The sequence below is a fragment of the Trichoderma virens genome (assembly GCF_000170995.1).
Source record: "Trichoderma virens Gv29-8 chromosome Unknown TRIVIscaffold_83, whole genome shotgun sequence".
NCBI lineage: Eukaryota > Fungi > Ascomycota > Sordariomycetes > Hypocreales > Hypocreaceae > Trichoderma > Trichoderma virens.
Window position 1 is genome coordinate 295,365 of NW_014013666.1, and position 18,222 is coordinate 313,586.

General features: G+C 51.2%; 7 protein-coding genes across 7 annotated transcripts; 4 read left to right on the forward strand and 3 right to left on the reverse strand.

Moving 5' to 3' along the window:
- Positions 1-1,167: 1,167 nt before the first annotated feature.
- On the forward strand, positions 1,168-1,542 carry TRIVIDRAFT_46100 (uncharacterized protein; the record flags this gene model as incomplete). Its single annotated transcript, XM_014098193.1, has 1 exon — positions 1,168-1,542. The coding sequence occupies one exon, from the start codon at positions 1,168-1,170 to the stop codon at positions 1,540-1,542; it is 375 nt and encodes a 124-aa protein (XP_013953668.1).
- A 1,887-nt stretch (positions 1,543-3,429) lies between these two features.
- Positions 3,430-3,762, forward strand: TRIVIDRAFT_46659 (uncharacterized protein; the record flags this gene model as incomplete). The annotated part of the gene is made up of 1 exon (XM_014098194.1): positions 3,430-3,762. One exon carries the CDS (start codon positions 3,430-3,432, stop codon positions 3,760-3,762), a length of 333 nt encoding a protein of 110 aa, XP_013953669.1.
- Positions 3,763-5,416: 1,654 nt separating this feature from the next.
- TRIVIDRAFT_26963 (uncharacterized protein) lies at positions 5,417-5,755 on the forward strand (the record flags this gene model as incomplete). The annotated part of the gene is made up of 1 exon (XM_014098195.1): positions 5,417-5,755. A coding segment is annotated over one exon (339 nt), but the record flags the coding sequence as incomplete, so codon positions are not given.
- A 3,245-nt stretch (positions 5,756-9,000) lies between these two features.
- Positions 9,001-9,534, forward strand: TRIVIDRAFT_139468 (uncharacterized protein; the record flags this gene model as incomplete). Its single annotated transcript, XM_014098196.1, has 2 exons — positions 9,001-9,045; positions 9,271-9,534. Coding segments are annotated over 2 exons (309 nt in total), but the record flags the coding sequence as incomplete, so codon positions are not given.
- A 1,397-nt stretch (positions 9,535-10,931) lies between these two features.
- TRIVIDRAFT_181612 (uncharacterized protein) lies at positions 10,932-11,734 on the reverse strand (the record flags this gene model as incomplete). The annotated part of the gene is made up of 1 exon (XM_014098197.1): positions 10,932-11,734. One exon carries the CDS (start codon positions 11,556-11,558, stop codon positions 10,932-10,934), a length of 627 nt encoding a protein of 208 aa, XP_013953672.1.
- A 569-nt stretch (positions 11,735-12,303) lies between these two features.
- TRIVIDRAFT_111666 (uncharacterized protein) lies at positions 12,304-14,304 on the reverse strand (the record flags this gene model as incomplete). Its single annotated transcript, XM_014098198.1, has 5 exons — positions 12,304-13,087; positions 13,164-13,422; positions 13,492-13,545; positions 13,666-13,801; positions 14,152-14,304. The coding sequence occupies 5 exons, from the start codon at positions 14,170-14,172 to the stop codon at positions 12,949-12,951; spliced, it is 609 nt and encodes a 202-aa protein (XP_013953673.1).
- A 967-nt stretch (positions 14,305-15,271) lies between these two features.
- On the reverse strand, positions 15,272-16,186 carry TRIVIDRAFT_46351 (uncharacterized protein; the record flags this gene model as incomplete). Its single annotated transcript, XM_014098199.1, has 1 exon — positions 15,272-16,186. The coding sequence occupies one exon, from the start codon at positions 16,184-16,186 to the stop codon at positions 15,272-15,274; it is 915 nt and encodes a 304-aa protein (XP_013953674.1).
- Positions 16,187-18,222: the final 2,036 nt, after the last annotated feature.

The following is an 18,222-nucleotide window of genomic DNA, read 5'->3' on the forward strand; positions in this document are numbered from 1 at the left end:
AACCATTTCGGAGACATGGCTCCATGAGGACGGCGGTAAGCACATGGAAGAATCTCCCCCGCCTCTGAGGGAAGCAGTCCCACAATGGCTTCATTATTGCGGTGTTATTGAAACGGACAAATGTCCCAGCTGGTAAGCGACGTCCGAAGGCAAGTCGTTGACAGTTGATCGAGCAGCAAAGGCACTGGCATACCGAGGATGCTGGCGAGAGTTATAAATGGGGTCCTATTTCTCTCTTCAACGTGAGCTCAGTCAATATCAGCCAAACACAAGGACACTCATTATACCTCCTGCCTGATATTAGCTTCAGCAGTATCAACTTGGCTCTGCACAATTCCCAGTTTTCTGTTACCGTCCTCGGCACAGCACTGCTACCACTGGACCTGAACCGTTCAACAGTGAGACGGAGTTTCGATATTGGTTCAGGATTCCATAGCCTTGGGTACCGTCACTATATACCACAAGGTGCTCTTTGGCCACCTCCAGACAGGTTTCAGCTTTTCGTGGGAGATACAGATTCTGGTCTTGGCTATCTTGCCGTACGCTTCAATAATTTCGGTGTGGAATATTCAATATTTCATGAGGGTGAGTTTTACGATTGCGGATAAACAACAAGGCGCGTTTGTCGTTGGGAGAAACCCACTGAGGACATCAGGATAAAATCCCATACTCGGCATAGCAGGGACAGGACAAGTCAGAAAATCGTGAGCGACGTCGTCAACGACGTCGTCATCTTCTTCTAAACATTCAACTCTAACGTCTGTGCCAATTTGGCATCTCCGTACGGAGACATCTGACAAACACTCAAAGCAAGCGCCTCTTCGGCCGCCGAACGGCTCATATTCTCCCTCTTCCCCCTCAAACTACTTTCCGGAGACACAAAACAGACTCAGCAAGCCACATCTCCTTGTGTCGTGCAAGGCCGCCAATCATCTCGGGCCGCGTCACCGTATCATCGTCTGCTAAAAGGGTCATCCGGGTTGCGGAGTAGAAATAGGCATTCTGCCGAGACGGCCACCGCACCTTGTGTAACCTCGATTCCGAGCCAACTTCGGGCTCAACTGTCTCAGTTGGTCTCGGCCCCCCTCCTTTCCGACCTGAGATCTTTGTTGTACTCGTACTAGACGAGGCCAAAAATAAAACAGATAAAGGCAAAAAGGACACAGCATGTGCCAGTACTCGTTCATACACTACCACCATCAACACCCGTGCACACACCCGTCCAGCCTTGTCCCCCGATACTCGTATTGCCCTGCCGCTGCCATCAACCCGGCCACCAACCAATATTCGCCCTGTCCTGCCACCACCGTCTTTGCATCTCCTGAGGCTACAGGCGAAAATCCCTGCGCGCGGGGAAACTGCCTCATCTCGCCGGCCTGCAGCTCGGGGACGTGCCGGCTGCAGGATCTCAATGGGAGATGGGTCTGTTGCAAGTGTAAGCGCGGGGGCAATGTCTATCGGTCTTGTCATCACCGGAAGAAAGGGTGTCCTGATACATTTTGTTATCATGACATTTGCGAGAATTGCACTCCTGATATATAGAGGGAACACCTCGTTGCTTCTTTATTGTATCCTTTTGTTCCTGTCTTTGATCCTCTCTTCCTTCTCTGGCCTGTACAAACTTTAGTCCCAGACGACGAAGAGGAGAAATGAAATCATGTGGAAATCAAGGGGGCGCTTTTACAGGGTGTGCGTGCAACCACCGCAGCAAAAGCTCACGAAGAATCTAAAACCTCGGGGGCGATACCCCTGGTTCGGCAATGTCTCGGCCAGACGTACCACATGATTTCACAGGGTAAGGGCCAGCCAGTCAGCCGGCTAGCCAAGGCAGCTTTGTGAACATTTTTAGGGAAAGTCTCAGGCCGCGGATCTGCAACTTCGGGGGTGTCTGCTTTTGTTTCTTGAGATTACTGGAAAGGATTTTGTATGAGTAAGAGTTGATGGACTGGGGTTCGTTTGTGCTCAGGTGTGGCGGGCACTTGTCCTTTTCAACCCGTCTATTGGATTTGTCTCAGATCATCTTTTGCTTTCCCGTTCTTGGTCACGTTCGTCATTATACTAATTTACACCACAACAAGAGCCAATGGCATTGCACAGATGGTTTGTGATACATCCATGACAAAGCAGATCAAATCAGCCAGGTACTCGTCATATCCGAGAGAAAAGAAGCCTCGGCTGAGCATACCCACCCATCCATCCACGTCTACGCCTCACTATTCTCAACTCTCCCGTTCACTATGTCTGCCCGTGTCAAAAACGATCACCAATAAAGCAATCCATACTCCCCCTCCATGAATCCACCAACCGGGAACCGGGCCCTTGCCGGCCCTCGTCCAAACTGACAGCTCCACAATGCCGTACGCCACAATCCCAGCCTTTTTAATAGAGGATCATGTAAGTGAAAATAAGTGTAATGTTCCACACCAGAAAACACAAGCAGCCAAACGGAAAGCCTTTCTTAATGATCGAGTCCTCACATGACGCAGAGAACCAAAAAGGGGGGGTGAGAAGCACATCCAGTCACATCTCCCTGATCATCAATCTTGATGTCATCACGGGGGAGCATATTCAGCCCATCTCACATGCCCCCGTTCATGAGGCGGAATCTGAGACTTTTTTCGGTGTACTTTTCCGTAAGGCCATTGGTCGCCCACATGCTTTTTTTTTCCCCTTTTTTTTCCTTCCCTCTCTCTCTCTCTCTTTACTTTTTCTCCCTTGCCTTCTCCTTCCTTGATCCGGTTATCGGATGTATAGGCCTCTTCATATGCCAACTCCAGTCTCTCCTAAGCGAGACCCAAAGCCCCTAATGCCTCCCATTCACCTACGTCCTCGCCACGGCACGCGACGGTGAAGCACCAATTCTCCAAAAATAAAGCAGTCAAACTCTTAGTGTATCCGTACCCCCAAAGGGCTGTTCATTTCCCAGCTTGGCTCGGCTAAACCTCACTTTCTAGTATCCCAACAATTTATTAAAAAGTAAAAAATAAAAAATAAATGACCGGTGAGAAGAACATAGATGAAAGTGATATTCAATATTTACGAGCAGGGGTGCCTCTATATCTTGGATTATTTGACGGGATAGCGGGTCGCGGCCTTGTAGTATTATTGGGGGAAAAGAATTAGAGATGTGATATTTTGGGGTTAGGCGAGGCGGCGTCGGTGAACTCGTGGGAACGTCATGGCGAGGCGGATGCATGATTGAACTTCTATAAATTGAAGGAGAAGAGAGCTGCGAATCATGAAGCAAAGGCTCATTGTTCTCATCTTTTGCCTTCTTACTTTCTTCGCCAAGTTGCTTCCATATGTCATTATAGATCCAATCTTCAAATTTCCTCTCATCAGCAACTTCAACCATTTCCTCGATATAGCCAAAACACCATCAAACAACCAACTCCTTCACCCTTCTCCCGCTCAGAGCCACCATCCAACATGTGCCAACTCCTAATATACGACCTCATCTGCTGCCACTCATCCCAAAAATGGGACTACTGCGCCGAATCCCAAACCAGCGGCCGCATCCCCTGCAAGCACCAAACCTTCAAAGTCGTCTCCTATCCCACCCCGGCAGAGTTCGAGCCGGCCCCCATCTGCCACCGCTCCGAGTGCCACTTCAACCGGCTCGACGGCGTCTGGAACTGCTGCTGGTGCGGCAAAACGCACAACACGACTGGCCGGTGCAGCGGCGGGATGATGTATTATGAGTACACCACGTGTGATCATATATGCTGTCCGTTCTGCAAGAGGGGGGATCAGGGGTTCTAGGTGGACGTCCGTATGGATGGAATATTCTGTCAAAAAGTTCTGTCTTTGGATGGACATAGTTTTTTGGAACCAGAAATGCGGGTAGACTAGACCATGATCCAGATCAAATTAATAAAGCATTAATATTGGAGGAATCAAGATCAAAAGCTGACATCTCTCTGTCTGCTGCGAACTGAAGCTGTCAATTTTGGGCATAGTAAGCTATAATTAGGAATGTTAACTCGCCTACCCATACATAATAGCAAACTCTCTTCCTATACGGCTTTCGAATTCTCTCCTTGATGATTTACCGAGTAAAGTCGAATCGAATCTTGCATTAGTCATGAAGCATTCGTATAGGTAGTTTGCACAATGACTCGCCACAGCATATTTGCTAGTATCCAAGTAAGCAGTAGTCTCTGCATGGATAGCACTCCAATATTGGGCTGTGCTGTTCTTTGCTATTTGCTTGTTTCATAGCCACAGCCACTTTACATCCATGCTCAGCCGGAAATTTGCAACGCCTTGCTTTTTTCGTAAGCAATTCCTGCTGCCTAGATAATCTAATGCAGTGAGACTCAGATTTCAAGATCGGCCGGCTGCCGACCTGTCAAAAATGTTATGCGAAGCGTCTGGGGCAAATATTTCGGAAGTGTGCATCACTTGTGAACCCCCAACGCGGCGTCCAAAGCAATAGTCGCAACTCTGTTTTTGTCCATCTTGTTCAACTCTGCTCATAAGCATCGTATCCACTTGGACACCCTCATTTATGGTGCCGTAACGAAAGAGGTGGTGTCGTGTCCCAAGATCCAGGACTTCGGGACGGGAATCTCCTCCCTGAGGCGCACGACGCCGGAACAATCTCTCCAGAGTAGTACAGAGGCATACATGCCCCGAGCAGTCAAACAGAGCCTCGCTGTTCTTCGTTTCCCTCTTTATTCACTTATGCCACATGTGCGAGTCAGAAGGGTCGCACACGAATCCAGTCTGCAACTACTTGCATCTGATAAAAACATCAGCAAGCTTATACCATCGGACTGTCCGAATGCGCAAACCAAACGAATTCGCCACTTGGTGCATTGTCAAGCCCATGCATCTTTGCCATGTCACACACAACTCCCCACAACGGCCGAAACATTGGATCTCAAAATTAGCCCACGCCGATCCGGAATACCGGGATCCAGGGTTCAGAGCCAGATCTCGACGCCCTCATCTTGCATATGTCTGCGAACGCTGGTATGACAGCATGGTTCGTGTCACCGGTTGTGGAGTGTAAATTTGCTGCATCACTCGCAGATTCTGAGGCTCGTAACTCAAAGCGGTGAGATTGCATTGGTCGTGAAATGAATAGTTCCAATCTCGCAAGGCAGGATGAATGAAGGATGGCACAGCAGGTGAGTGAGAGGACAGTCAGATCGAATCCGGGACCGACATGATTGCAACTTGGCACTTGCGCTTCCCATGGAAAATTATCGATCCCGAGACGTCGATCATGGGGCGAAAGTCTGATCGATGGAGACAAGCAGTCGAGATGTTCTATATAAAGAGGCAGTTCTGCCTCAGCAAGGGATTGTAAACACTAGCATCAGATCTGCCTCGCTGTTTCATCATACAATCCTCATCAGTCATCTTACCTGCTCCTTTCTCATCAACTACAAACTGCCATCCCTTCAAGATGTGTCACGGACATCCCCGATATCACTCGTGTGCTCACACATCACTCGTCTGGTATTATTGCCCTTCGGCACATATTGACTTGGAAACGGGCTTTGAAACGCCTTGCCGCAATGTCTCGTTTGCGCCAGCCCAGTCCAGCCCGTTGTCATGTCCTCTAAAGAACTGTCAGTTTGTAGACAAGGGTGGCAGCTGGATATGCTGCAAGTGCAATCAAGGGCCCAACACTCAAGGCTGGTGCTCTACTCCCATGGCCAACATCCATGATGGCTTGAATTCGTTACAACCGGAAGACGACCAAAGAACCTGTGACCATGGATGTTGTGATGACTGCAAGAGATTCGGTACGTTGACCACGCTTGTTCCCTCTGATGTAGATGAGAGCTAACTAACTGTTGTTTGTATCATAGGGCCGAGCCGCAGTCCTTCCCCAGAAAAGCGGGTTGTTGAGTCTCGCAAGGGACGATCACGCAAGTATGGGTATGCAGCATCATCCAGATCCCATCGATGCGAGTCACCATATGCCATGATGAAAGGACTATCACTCGACAAGGGGTCCGAGTCTGGGAGCACAGCTGCCTCTTCGTCATCCAGCAGTTCATATGACTATCGTTCCAAGAAATCCAAGCCATCCAAGAAGAGTCACAAGTCCAAGTCTCGGAGCTGAGAGAGCCAGGGAAATACAGTATTGCCTGTATTAATGATTCACAACATTTGTAACCAGTGTACTTTTATATATCAATGAAGAATTAGTAGTTCATGTTATGATTTGAGCGCAGGCGAGACTGTCTCATCAAATGATGCGGTGCTCATCAAAACCTGCCACCCGGCATATGTGTGAAGAATTACAAGAGAATATGGAGACTGTGAGAAGAAACAAGCGGTTGGATAGTGTGGATATGCTCCTTGTTAGCTGCAAAATGTGTGGCACAAGTGAGTGTAAGCTGCGTACGAAAACTGGGCCTGCAAATAGAGTCAGTAGACGCGCGGCTGTGGTCAGTCAGACTACAAAGTCAGTATAGCAAGATTCGAGTCTCACAGCTTCAACCCAGCAAGATTGTCCTCTCTAGCATGAAGAAGCTGCTTTAGACGCGGTGTAGAAGAAGCAAAAGAAACCCCAAACGCGATGCAGGCCCAACTGAAGTAGAAGCAATCCGCGTCGCAAGGCCGTCGTGGTGAATAAGAGCTAATAGCTTCCTAGCCGGTTGGTTTGGAAACGGCTAGTTCTGGCTAGTGATGACGCCGGTGTGCTTCATGCGTGCTAGCAGTAGCGTCGAGAGGATCTCAACGAGAGCTTCCTCGACCACGGCAGGGACAAAACAAGCCAGCAGAGATGCCCACGCGACAGCAGCTGTTGCCCGGCAGTGGTTGTGTGGGCCAGACATGTCACCATCGTCATGGCCACGGCCACGCTCATGTCCGGGCTGCAAACAAGCAAGAGAAAGCGTCGACAGGGCCGCGAGCCAAGCTTCAAGGCTCCCCTGGCGAGCCACGTGCAATGGCGCAGGGATCGTTTCCCTTTTGGCCGCTGGTGTGGAATGCAAAAATGCCCTGCGTGAGAAGGGGTTTGTCAGGCCGTGTCGGCCATGGCCTGATTGGCTCGGCGGTGCGCTTCGGCTCAAGAGTGAGGCCCGACACAGGGCAGGGAAAACGGGGCCGGGGGGGATGGGAAAAGGTAGTTTGCGACTCTTGTTTGCTGTGCTGTGCTGTGTTGCGCTGGGCTGGGCTGGGCGTTTGCAAGGAGCATGAAGTGAAGCAGCCATGCGACGGTTGCTGGGATATCGGCGGGCGGACCGCTGGGAATGTATGCGCGGCAATGGGTTTTGCGTGCGTATGCGAGTATTGCAGCTGGAGCTGGAGCTGTAGCTGTCATCAGCAGAATGTTATTAGTAGTAGCATCGTTGCGCCATGGATCCAGAAAAAAAAAATAGATACTGTACTCGTATCTACCAGACTTTGGAGGGGCCAAGGCAGTGATTCGTGGCAAAAGGTGGAGGAGGTTGGTTCTAGAGCAACAAAAGAAATCGAGGTGGTGGTCTGACCATGCGGCTGGCACATGGCATTCTCGTTGCGTCGTTGGGGGGGGGTTCGTTTAGGGGACCTGGCGGGCATGTACCCGCTAACCAGGGCCTGGAAGAGCGCCAGAAGCCAGTTGACTTGAATACATGCAATAGAGGCGCATGGAACAAATGGGAAGACGCAGATCAAACGATTTGGCCTGGATCTGTGGTTTGTTTTGCGCGATTGCAGACTGAAGATCAGGCCATGGAAGGATGAGTTTTGACAGATTATGGTTAGCAGCGACGGGGAGAGGAGAGAGAAGTCGTACTAGCGGATATGATGAATTCAGCTTATGGACAGACGGCACATGGTTTGTTTTTGCAAGGTTACATACCTGTAGACGTTGCATTGGGCAGCAATATAATAGTACTTGGGCGAGTACTATCATACCTGTATGTACAGTAGCTACCTAGGAGCATCAGCAATCAATCCATCAGCATCAGGGCTGGCATTGATGTATGTAGATGCCCATCCATGCTTCGTATAGCAATACTAAGGTAGCTCTGAATCAAGGGAACCATGGAAGCTGTCCATGTTTGTGCCTAGGTATCTATCTAGGTACACAGCAAGGGACCTCCAGCATCATGATGCAATGACATGTATACTATGTACAGACAATCACAGCCCCCATGGCATCATCATCATCATCAACAACAACAACAACAAGCATCAAGGTACTTTTACACGTGTATAATCCAGGCTCCCACATCTTAAACCCCCGTAGCAGCAAGCATCATCCATGGTTTGCGCGGTACTTGGCCCTCGTGTACCCCGCCGTCCAAGTCACCCCCTAGCCGCCCTACTACGGCATGTATAGTGCTGTGCCTTTCCTACTCCGTGCTACTAACGAACCTGGTACTACTGCATCTCCATCCGGCTCCACCATCTTCTTGCCCATCATCTCCCATCCCCATCCCTCGCCTCTTTTTCCTCTCTCCTCCCGCCGCCTCGTTTTCTCTCTGCCTTTTCCAAATACTACTACTGTAGACAAATCCCACTTGTTTGTTTCATCCTCTTAAGCCGTCAAATCCCATCCACGGCAAATCGCAATCTGTCGCTATCCGCAAAAACCCCCCTGAACCCGGACCTCAAATCTGCCACCCCCCAGTCGACTCTCCGACGGCATCGCCAGCAGGAACCAAGAAAAAAAAAGCTCTCGTCTCCATTATTTGTTTCTCCCCTCCTCTCTCCAATCATCGCCAGCTCCTGATCGGCCCCAACCAAGCCAAACCCGGTCAAACCTGACACCAGACGTGCGACAAAACGCCCAGCCCAGGCATTAGCATCGCATAGCATAGCATCTCGCCTTGCCCCCTTGCCAATCACACTCGACTTACTCGCTCCCTCTTGTTCTTGCTCTCTCTCCCCAGCTTCACTTTCTCGCTGGATTGGACCGCCTCGTGCTAGTAGCCGCCAGTTGATTCACCAATCCCTGCGGCAAACAACCGTCTCACTCCCACCAGCGGGTCGCTCTCAACTTGTTAAAAAGCCATCAGCCCTCCAGCAAACACAAACACCACCACTATGCCTGTTTCCATGGAATCCTCCCGCCCAATTATGGCTCCCTCAGTAAGTATATCTTGTGACGTCTCTTTCACTCTAACCACGTCCCATAATGCCTGCTTTCCTTCTTCATTCTATGCTTTGTGGACAAAAGTAGCTTCCGTTTGCGGCACACACAACGCGCCTCCCTTCACTGCATCCGCTGTTCGCAATATGCCACCTTTTCCTCCTCTTGCCACTGTCCCTTACCCTTGTGACCTCCCAACTAATCATATGTCCAAACATCTGCAGGCTCGCGCTTCTCTCCGCTTCAGCACCTACAGCATGGCTGCTCCCTCGGTCGCCATGTCTGTCCAGACCACAGACTCTCAGCACGCCGAAATCCGCGAGATTGCCACCGGGCTTGATCGCATGGAGAACAAGGCCCTCACCTCGCAGCGCGTCACCCTGTCCGAGGAAAAGTACGAGAAGATGAGCAAGCTCGCCCTCGGCGCAAAGCTGGAGCGCGCGCTTGACAGGCGCATGAGCAGCCAGGATGCCGTCATGCGACCCCGAAGGAAGACGACGTCTGCCATCGAGAAGACCTTCAACGAAAAGTCCGCCCAGTAAACCAACTGGCCAGTTAACACATGGCTAGCTTGTCCATGCTTTACCTGTCGGCGCTGTGCTGTGCTACTGCCTCGGTGTCTCAGAGGAGGGAGAGGTTCTAGTTGTCCATCATTTTCGCGGCTGCGATTCGGACTCGGAAACAGCAGCGCTGGCTGTTGTATCGACTCGCCTCCAATTTGCATCATCGGGGAGAGAAGGGGCATTTCGGCTGGACGCTTTTTTTACACGTTTGCGGAATTATTAGACAAGAAAGAGTCCAGTCCAACACCGGCATTCACTCACGATACGCTCAGATGATGAGACAATCTGATTTCACATATACCCCCCTGCGTCACACGATAAACTCGCCCCATTGCTACATGAATTTTCCCATTTTGGTCTCATCTCATAGCTCCCTTTTTTTTCCCCTGGTCACATTACGCGGAAAAGAGCGGGACATTTGTTTTTGTTTTTTCTCGGAAAGGATAACAGCAGTTAAAGAGAAGGACGGCGCGCGCACCGAGTAACGGGAACCCATCAATATATACAGTTGCGGAAGTCTGGGAGGAAGAGCTATACTATATTGATTTCTTTTAACTGCCGTCCGACATTTTTGGTCTCTCTGCTAGGAAGAAACGTCAAAATTATTGGGTTTTGCTTTTGTTTTTGTTTGTTTTAACATGGCGCTAGAAGAAGACTGGTTCATTGTGCCTCTTTTTTGATTGCCAATTTGCCGTGTGTTTCCCAGAATGTGACGTGTTTGTTTCCGTAATGCAAGGGGGAATGTGATGGACAGATTTCCCTCGATCCGTGTTGTGTGACTGGACTCGGGGATCGCCATGGGAGAACTAACAGGACGCTCGGTCGGCGCTTTTTGCACGCTTGGTTGGACCATGTCTCACTTTTTTTTTTTCTTCCTTCTTTGGAGTTGTTGCTCAATATGTGGCCGATAGCGGCAACGTGAGGTCTCGTGTCGAGGACAAGGGCTTCATGGATAGAACAACCTATTCTTGGTTGAAGGTGCATGTGCCCAATAAGCCAAACACCACTCATCTACCAGCAAACAAACCAGACAAACAGCAACAGCAACAGCAACAGCAACAATGTGTAAAACAAATTCCAAATACTGGATACCTAAAATCACTGCAGTGCCAAATCATGTACTACATACAATATGCTCCCAACGCCATCCACTCCCATCCCTTGCTTCCAAGCCTCACATCTAACGTACTGTACAACAAACCCAATTTCTCAACAATGACCCAGAAACAAATCACTTCATTTTACTTGGCCCCCCGTCCCCGTTGAGCGCGCGCCCTCTTCGCCCGCGCCTTCTTGCCCCGAGGCTTCAAAGCCGGGACACTCTACGCCCGCGACTTCTCAATCCTCTCCTCAATGTCCTTGAGCAGCGTCACCAGGTCGGCCTCCTCGCCCTCCATCTCCAGCGCCCTCTTCACCCACTCGCGCGCCTCGTCCAGCCTGCCCATCTCCGTCAGGCACCGGCCCCTACGCCACCAGCCCTTGGCATTGCCGACCCTCCGCGCCTCGACGCTGGCCTCGGCATCGACCGCCCCCTCGGGCCAGTTACCCATGGCCATGTGCGACTGCGCGCGGTTGGCATACAGCATGGACACCTCCTCCCTGACGAGCGCCGCGGGCTCCCACAGCGGCCGCTGCAGCGCCATCTCGATGCCCTGCGAGTAAAACTTGACCGCCTCGGCGTACTTCTGCTTGCGATACTCCGTGTTTCCGTTGTCGCGCAGCTTGGAGACGTTTGCGGTGCGCTTCGGGTTGACGGGGATGGGAGGCGGGGGCACGAGCGGGATTGCGCCTGGCGGCACCTCGATGTTGAGGATGGCGCGGTGCAGCGTGTTGAGCTTCTCCAGCTCGGCGGCGAGGGCGCGGGACGGTCTGCTGCCGGAGGGGAGGATGGCCTTGGACTGGGGGTCCATGTGGATGGGGAGCATGCTGAAGTGGTCGAGGTCCGACATGGTTGCGACTGTTTGGCTGTGGAAGATGGTTCGAGATGGTTTCGATGCGATGCCGCTTCTTCCTGTTGTACAATGCTCGGATTATCTGTAATGCGTAGTGATTGACTGTATCGCGAGATACTAGAATTCAAATCTGTGAACAACTTGCGCCAATTAGAGGCGAAATGGTGCTTGCGTCAAAGAGAGAAGAAAGAGAGAGAGAGAGAGAGACAAGTTGCTTCACTAACACAGATGTCCAAGCCCATGTCAATGTCAGTGAGGACACCTCTCGCTGTGCCAAAAAGGTGCTTATCTTATCAACACATGACTGTGGGGGGCGGGCGCTAATCATGTAGCCATGAACTTTACAGCTACTTACCCTAAACCGAATTGCCAAAACCGGAATTCCACGAGCTTTTAGAGTTTGACGGAACACGAGGAAGAACACGTCCAAATGAAGTGTACCCTACTGTAAGGTTAGTACATGTACATATGGATCAGTCTCGGCGTGGGGTGATTACTGGGGAGGGAATGGAGTGGTGGAGGACAAGAATTGTGAATGCACAGTTGGCGAATAGATATATTTACACGAATACAACTTGGCTGAAATACATACTCGTAGACAATGGAAATATACATGTGATGTACGAAAGATGCAACTAGCAACAGGTATGGTATCAAATGGAAACTCGAAAAGAGCACAGCATCATCAACAAAATACACACAAACACACAACAACGCTAAAGTGGGAAATGGAGCCAGAAATCACATTATATAAATCATTAATTGTTCAAAGCATTTATCATTCCGTCTACTCCTAGTATTTGTGCAATGCTAGACACCTCTTTTGCTCAGAGGAAGGGTATGATCATCACTTGCCCATCCTCTCCCACGTCCCCCAATTCCTGTCGCCGACTCACTTTTGCTCTGCAATAAGCCGGGAATAGCGTCCTTGAGCAGTGTGAAGCCATTGCGAGGCCAGAAATAAGAGACATCCCTTCCCCAAACGCATTCCCGACCGTCCAATCCCAATTGTGTGCAACAGACCAGAAACGCAAAAGAACCACATTACAACGTCCGCAGCTAGTCCATCCGCTGTCACCCTCACGAAGAAGAAAATTCGATACCAAGACTTTTGTTTTCTTTCGTGCTGATTGTTGGGGTTTCCTTGTGCTTTATTTTTTCTGTGGGATGGATTCTGGGTTCCGATTGACAAAGAGAATTTTCATGAAGGAAATAATTGGAGAAACGAGTTTCCATCCGCCCCCCAAAAAAGCCGCCGCCCTCGCCATCACTCAGCAAATCAAGTATAATTCCTTTGTGAACCGCCGCGCCAATCTAATGAAACGCACGAGAAAAAGACAATGCGAAGTACCAAGGCCCCCCCGCGGGGAGCCGAGGAATGGCCAGCTTAGTAGCCATAAGCCGCAAGGGCCTTCGCCGTCTCCTCCTTGACAGAGGCGTTCTTCTTCGCGTCGGTCAGTTGTCGTGCAGCAACCTTCTTGCGCTCGTAGTAGGCAGCGCCCTTGGCCTTCCGCCTCTCCTCCAATCTGTCATTGAATGTTAGCATTTTCCATTTCCGCTATCTGGAGAAAAAAAAAAGAGACGAGTGTGGCAATGACATACCGGGCAACAACATCCTGGTACTTCCAGCCGACCTCGTGGCTCAGACGGCCAACGGTGCAGTACTTGCGACCGGGCTGCAGTCTCAGGACACGGAGAGCCTGGGGAACGACCATCTTCTTCTTCTTATCGTAGGGGGGAGGGACACCCTCGAAGACCTTGAGGCGCTCCAGAGCGGCGGCACCGCGGGCGGTCTTGTGAGGGATCATACCACGGACGGCCTTGTAGAAGATTCTGGAGGGAGCGCGGAAGTGGAAGGGACCTGGAGAAAGCCGTCGTTAATATCCCTAGATCACGACAATCAGGAGGCGTTGGAATCGCGTAAACTCACCACCGCGAGTGGGGTTGTATCGGGTCATCTTGCGCAGGTAGGCATGGTACTTGACTGTTCCAAGTGTCAGTATTCTCAATTCTCACTTGTTCGTTAAACTGTGGCGATTGCTGTCTCAAGCTCGGCAAGAGATGGCTCGCGACAGATCGGCGGATGGCAATGGATATGACGTACGCTTAGCGCGGAAGAACTCGCCAGAGATGTTGAGGGCCTCGCAGCGGACGACAACGATCTTCTGACCGTTGAGGAGCTGCTTGGCGACAATGGAGGCGAGACGACCAAGAAGGTGGCCCTTGCCGTCAATGACAACCTAGAAAAGGGCCACGGTTAGCATCCATCGTGCACAATGTGTTCCCAGCCCGTGTCTCCCCCCCATCACCAATGTTCTGTGTCGGATGTGTGCCAGCGAAAGAAGAGAAGAGGCTCAAGAGCAGCAGTAGCATCGATTGCCGCCAGCGCATATAACAGAAACAGCAACATTGTCCATATCCCAGCACTCAATCCCAAGCTCGCCTCAACTGCTTTTGCCATATGCGCTGGCGTCCATGTGCTCTCCCTCTATCCATCGCCTCTCTTCTCGACTCCCTTGTCTGGCACTCCACAAACATTCGGATCCAGGCGAAAGACATGTGCATGTGTGATTCTGTGGTGAATACTCACAACCGACTCGAACGACGACATCGTACCGGTTCTTTCGGGGGGGTGGAAAGAAAAAGTTGAAGAAGAAAGACGACGAAGACACACAAATCCTCCGACCTCAGGAGAATTTGCTGCTGTGCTGCTGTGGGTAGTCGTCCCTGGTTGTTGATGAAGTGGTCGCGATACAGATTGGAACGGCGAGAAAATCGCAGTGCCGCTTGGGGCTGGTTGTGCCTTTGGAACAGCAGGGCTAGCCTGATTGGGCAAGGGTGGGTTCCGGGGCAGGCGAAGAAGGGCTCACAGGTTGGTGGTGCTTAGGGCTGCGAGACCTAGACTCTGGGCCGACAATCTGCCGGGCTTATCGGCGGGCGCTTTTTTTCTGTCTTGATTTTTTGGTCAGCGATAATGTCATAGGTGGGCGACGGAGGATGCACGTGATTTAATAGGTGGGAGAGAGCAGAATGATGAACGACAATAAGGTACGTACCATTTGGGCAATAAAACTGGAAACTGGGTGTAATCTTGGTGCACCATGTGAAGATCGCGAGATGGTATAAGTGAGGTGAGTGCTGGGCCTGCTTTGCCCTAAGACAGTGGACCAAGAGAACTACCTAGATAGTAGGTCAGGGATATTCAGACTCAGATATTCAAAAACACGGTACTTGGCTTTCAGCTCGTATTAACAGACAGCAACGTTGTATATCGCCACGCATCATCAATCTATCTATCAAAAACACCCTTCTACTCTGTGTAGGTGTTGTGCCATCCCAACGGCCATCTCCCAGCTCCGTTCCATGCCATGCGATGGGAGTTGTATCTCTTTTCTAGTAGTATTGTAGTAAGTGCGCAAATGCGAAAAAAGGTCTATATCGCTCATGGATCAAGCTGCTTCTGCTTCGCCATTGCCAACTCAGCCCTCCTTCTGCCACCCGTCTCTTCTTTTGTAAAACCATATAAACCCCGTAAGTCTCAATGCCCAATATTTTTTATAAGTGTGTGTTTAAGAGAAACGTGCAAGGAGGGGAGTGATATGCAGCGTCAATGACAAGAGTCGTCCCAAGTAAGATGAAAGAAAAGGAACCCCCATTAAAAGCAACAAGTTGAAAAAAAAAAAAGGAAAAACAATGTGCAGTGCGCTCAATTATGATGCTTTGGCAGTATCCAGCTGCTTCAGAACCTCCTGGACTCGTCGGACAAGGTCCTTTCGTCTCTGGCGAATCTCATCAACGCCCTCGGTCTCAACGCCATCTAGCTTCAAAATGATTTGCTGCATGACGGATTCGGACAGCTTCCTGTGCTCCTCGTCTCGCTTCTTGGCATCCTTGGGGGGCGACTCGATATAGGCCCGGCACAGCGGCAGCCAGTTGGAATGGAAGTCGTCGGAGATGTCGTCCAGCTTCTTCATCGCGGCGCTGATGGCCGTGGGCGAGACTGCGTTTGCCGCATCGCCGTTTGAGCCGCTGTCGATGGGGCTGGTTGGAGAACTGGCCTCGTTCTTGTCCTTTCTCTTGCTCTTCTTCTTCTTGCTCTTGGACTTGGAGGACTTGCTATCGTTTCGCGAGGGCTCATCCACAATAATCATGTCGTCATCCGATCGGCCGCCGTTGTCGTCCTCGGCGTCGGGGATGACAGCCATGAGTTCGCTCTTGTTCTTGACTCCATATTCTCGGACGGGGTACATGGACTCCTTGAGCTGCTTGCCCTTGTAGAGCAGTTTGATTCGGCGTGTTGTGTGCGACGACAGATCCATCAGGAGGCCAATGCGATCCCGCACGTCCTTGACATACAGCTTGCCATCACCGATCGAGTAAGCAGGAAAGTGAGCTGGATAAGTCACGCCCCTGTGCTTGATCAGCAAAATGTCGTCTTCAGGCTCCGAAGGTCCTCGGGAGCGCGGCCGAGGAGGATAGAAGCGGGTGTCGGTATATTCGACTCGAGGATCGTCCAAGTCCTGGGCGGTGATGTAGCTAAAGTCTTCGTTTGTGACATCTGGAACACCGCCCGACATGGCGCCGAAGCTCTGCTCGCGGCTGAGCGACCATCCGTATCGCGACATGGTGATGGGTAGGGCCACAAGGGCAGCGAGACCGCTGTAGACAAACGTGGGCGGGACGCCCAGGGTCCCCGAGATGTACTCGCTCGACTCTTGGAAGGCGGCCGAGAGATTGGTGAGGGTCCCGTTGAGGTAGGTCGTGATGATCTGTTGTAGGGCACCGGACGATGCCACGATGGGCTGGTTGGAATCCACCTTGGCGTCTTGGGTATCAAGGTGGCCCTGGCTGAGGACACCTTACCAGGAGAAGAGGAGAAGGGAGAAGGAGGAAAAAGAAGACGGGGTCGGCTGCCTGTCCGAGATTCTCTCTCTCCTTGGCGGTTCAATCTTTGTTCTGCGGAAAAAGATCGCGGGGTCGTGGGGGGTGACCAGCAAGGCTGAGCAAAAACCGCTTGGACTGGGGCTGGCGAATTGTCTCGGGCGAGGCTTAGCGTGTTGGATCGATGGAGAAACAAAGAAATTGCCCACAGGAAACGACGATCACGGAGGCGGCCGAAGGAGCGCGAGCCGGGCGGTTCTCTTCTCTGGATGGCTGTGGCGACGGAAACGAGCGAGGCTCAGCTGATTGATTGCTGGCTGCTGGCTGCTGGCTGTTGGCTGTTCGCGGTGAGTGAGCGTGGTTTGGTTGGCTGTATTCGAGCAGCACAGCGCAGCAACGGGCTTCGCGAGGTGGCTGGTGATGCGGCTGGATTCGGACAAGGCCAGGCTGTTGTGTCGAGCCAGCGATGCGGACGAGATGGATGGGCTGCAGAAGGATGGACGAGAATTATGGGGATTGAGGCTCTCTGGGATTGGTGACAATGTGTCAAGTTTTTCTTTGCAGGCTTGCCAGGTTTTCGCTTTAGCGGCGACTGGGGAACTGGCGGGGCCTTGGGGGGACCCTCTGTAGCGGCCGTTTAGTGGGCTCAAATTAACTGGAGGCGCTATGAGCGCTGTAACTCTCCATTTGACATTTTCCGTGGATCTGAATGAAGTCTGCCCGGTGTTACAATTTTAGGTATCTCTTTGATATTGGCATCCATCCATTTAGGAAATTGGAATGGATCAGTGTTGAAGAATCGAATCTGTGGCGAATGGCCGACAGACAGACTGGATGTGAGCATGTTCAGACCACTAATCACCCGTTGCTGACATGTTCAGTCCTGCTGATGCTCTTTTACGGTGGTATTGGCTGGAGAATCAAAAGCATGGAAGGCGATGCGTCAAGCGTCCTCGATGCAAGACATCAAACTGATGACACAAAAGTGCTTGCATTGCCCAAGAAACAGCCATGAGTGGACGTACTTGGTCCAAGTCCCATCATTAATCTCTTCATTGTGCAGTTTGAAGCCTCTACTACTGTCTGAATAATACATGTAGACTGAGGGACGGAAAATGCATTCATCCATCCAAACCCCATCCCAGTGGCTGCGCTCGTGATACTAAATATAGGTGCATGTGGCCAAGTTGTACCGTGTCCGATTCCTCCCAGATGCTCTTCCGACTTCAAATGGCATCTTGCTTCAGCCATCGACGGACACATACATACGAGTACATGAGCACTGCTTATCGCCGCGGGCCTCGGATTTGTCAACCAGAGCAACAATCTCCAGCAGCCGAAAATCACATCCGACACTGATGGCGGACCGCCAATAGCATGGACTAAGCCCTTTGTCTTGTGTCGGGTTCCTGTCATCAAATCAAACTCGGTTGCATCGCCTATCTAACGGTGGCATCTAGACTCAAAAGAGACAAAACGCCCAGGTTCCCCGCGAAATAGCTGGCAACTAGCCTGTTGCCCCCAAAGTCTTGACAAGCCTCCCGTGCGCATAATTCCAGTTCTTTTGCGGGAGATGCCGCTACATCTGCCGTCGATTGTCTCCGTGACCCTTGATTCAGTGCTGCGCTTGTCTCTATATGGTCCTGATTGGCTCGTAGGCTCACTGATAATTCCAGTAGTACCTGCTAGGGATATACCAGTAGCTGCTTCGACGGACAATCATGTCGGCAATGAGACGGTAGCCGATTGTTGGACACTGTGTCGATCAGATACCTGTACT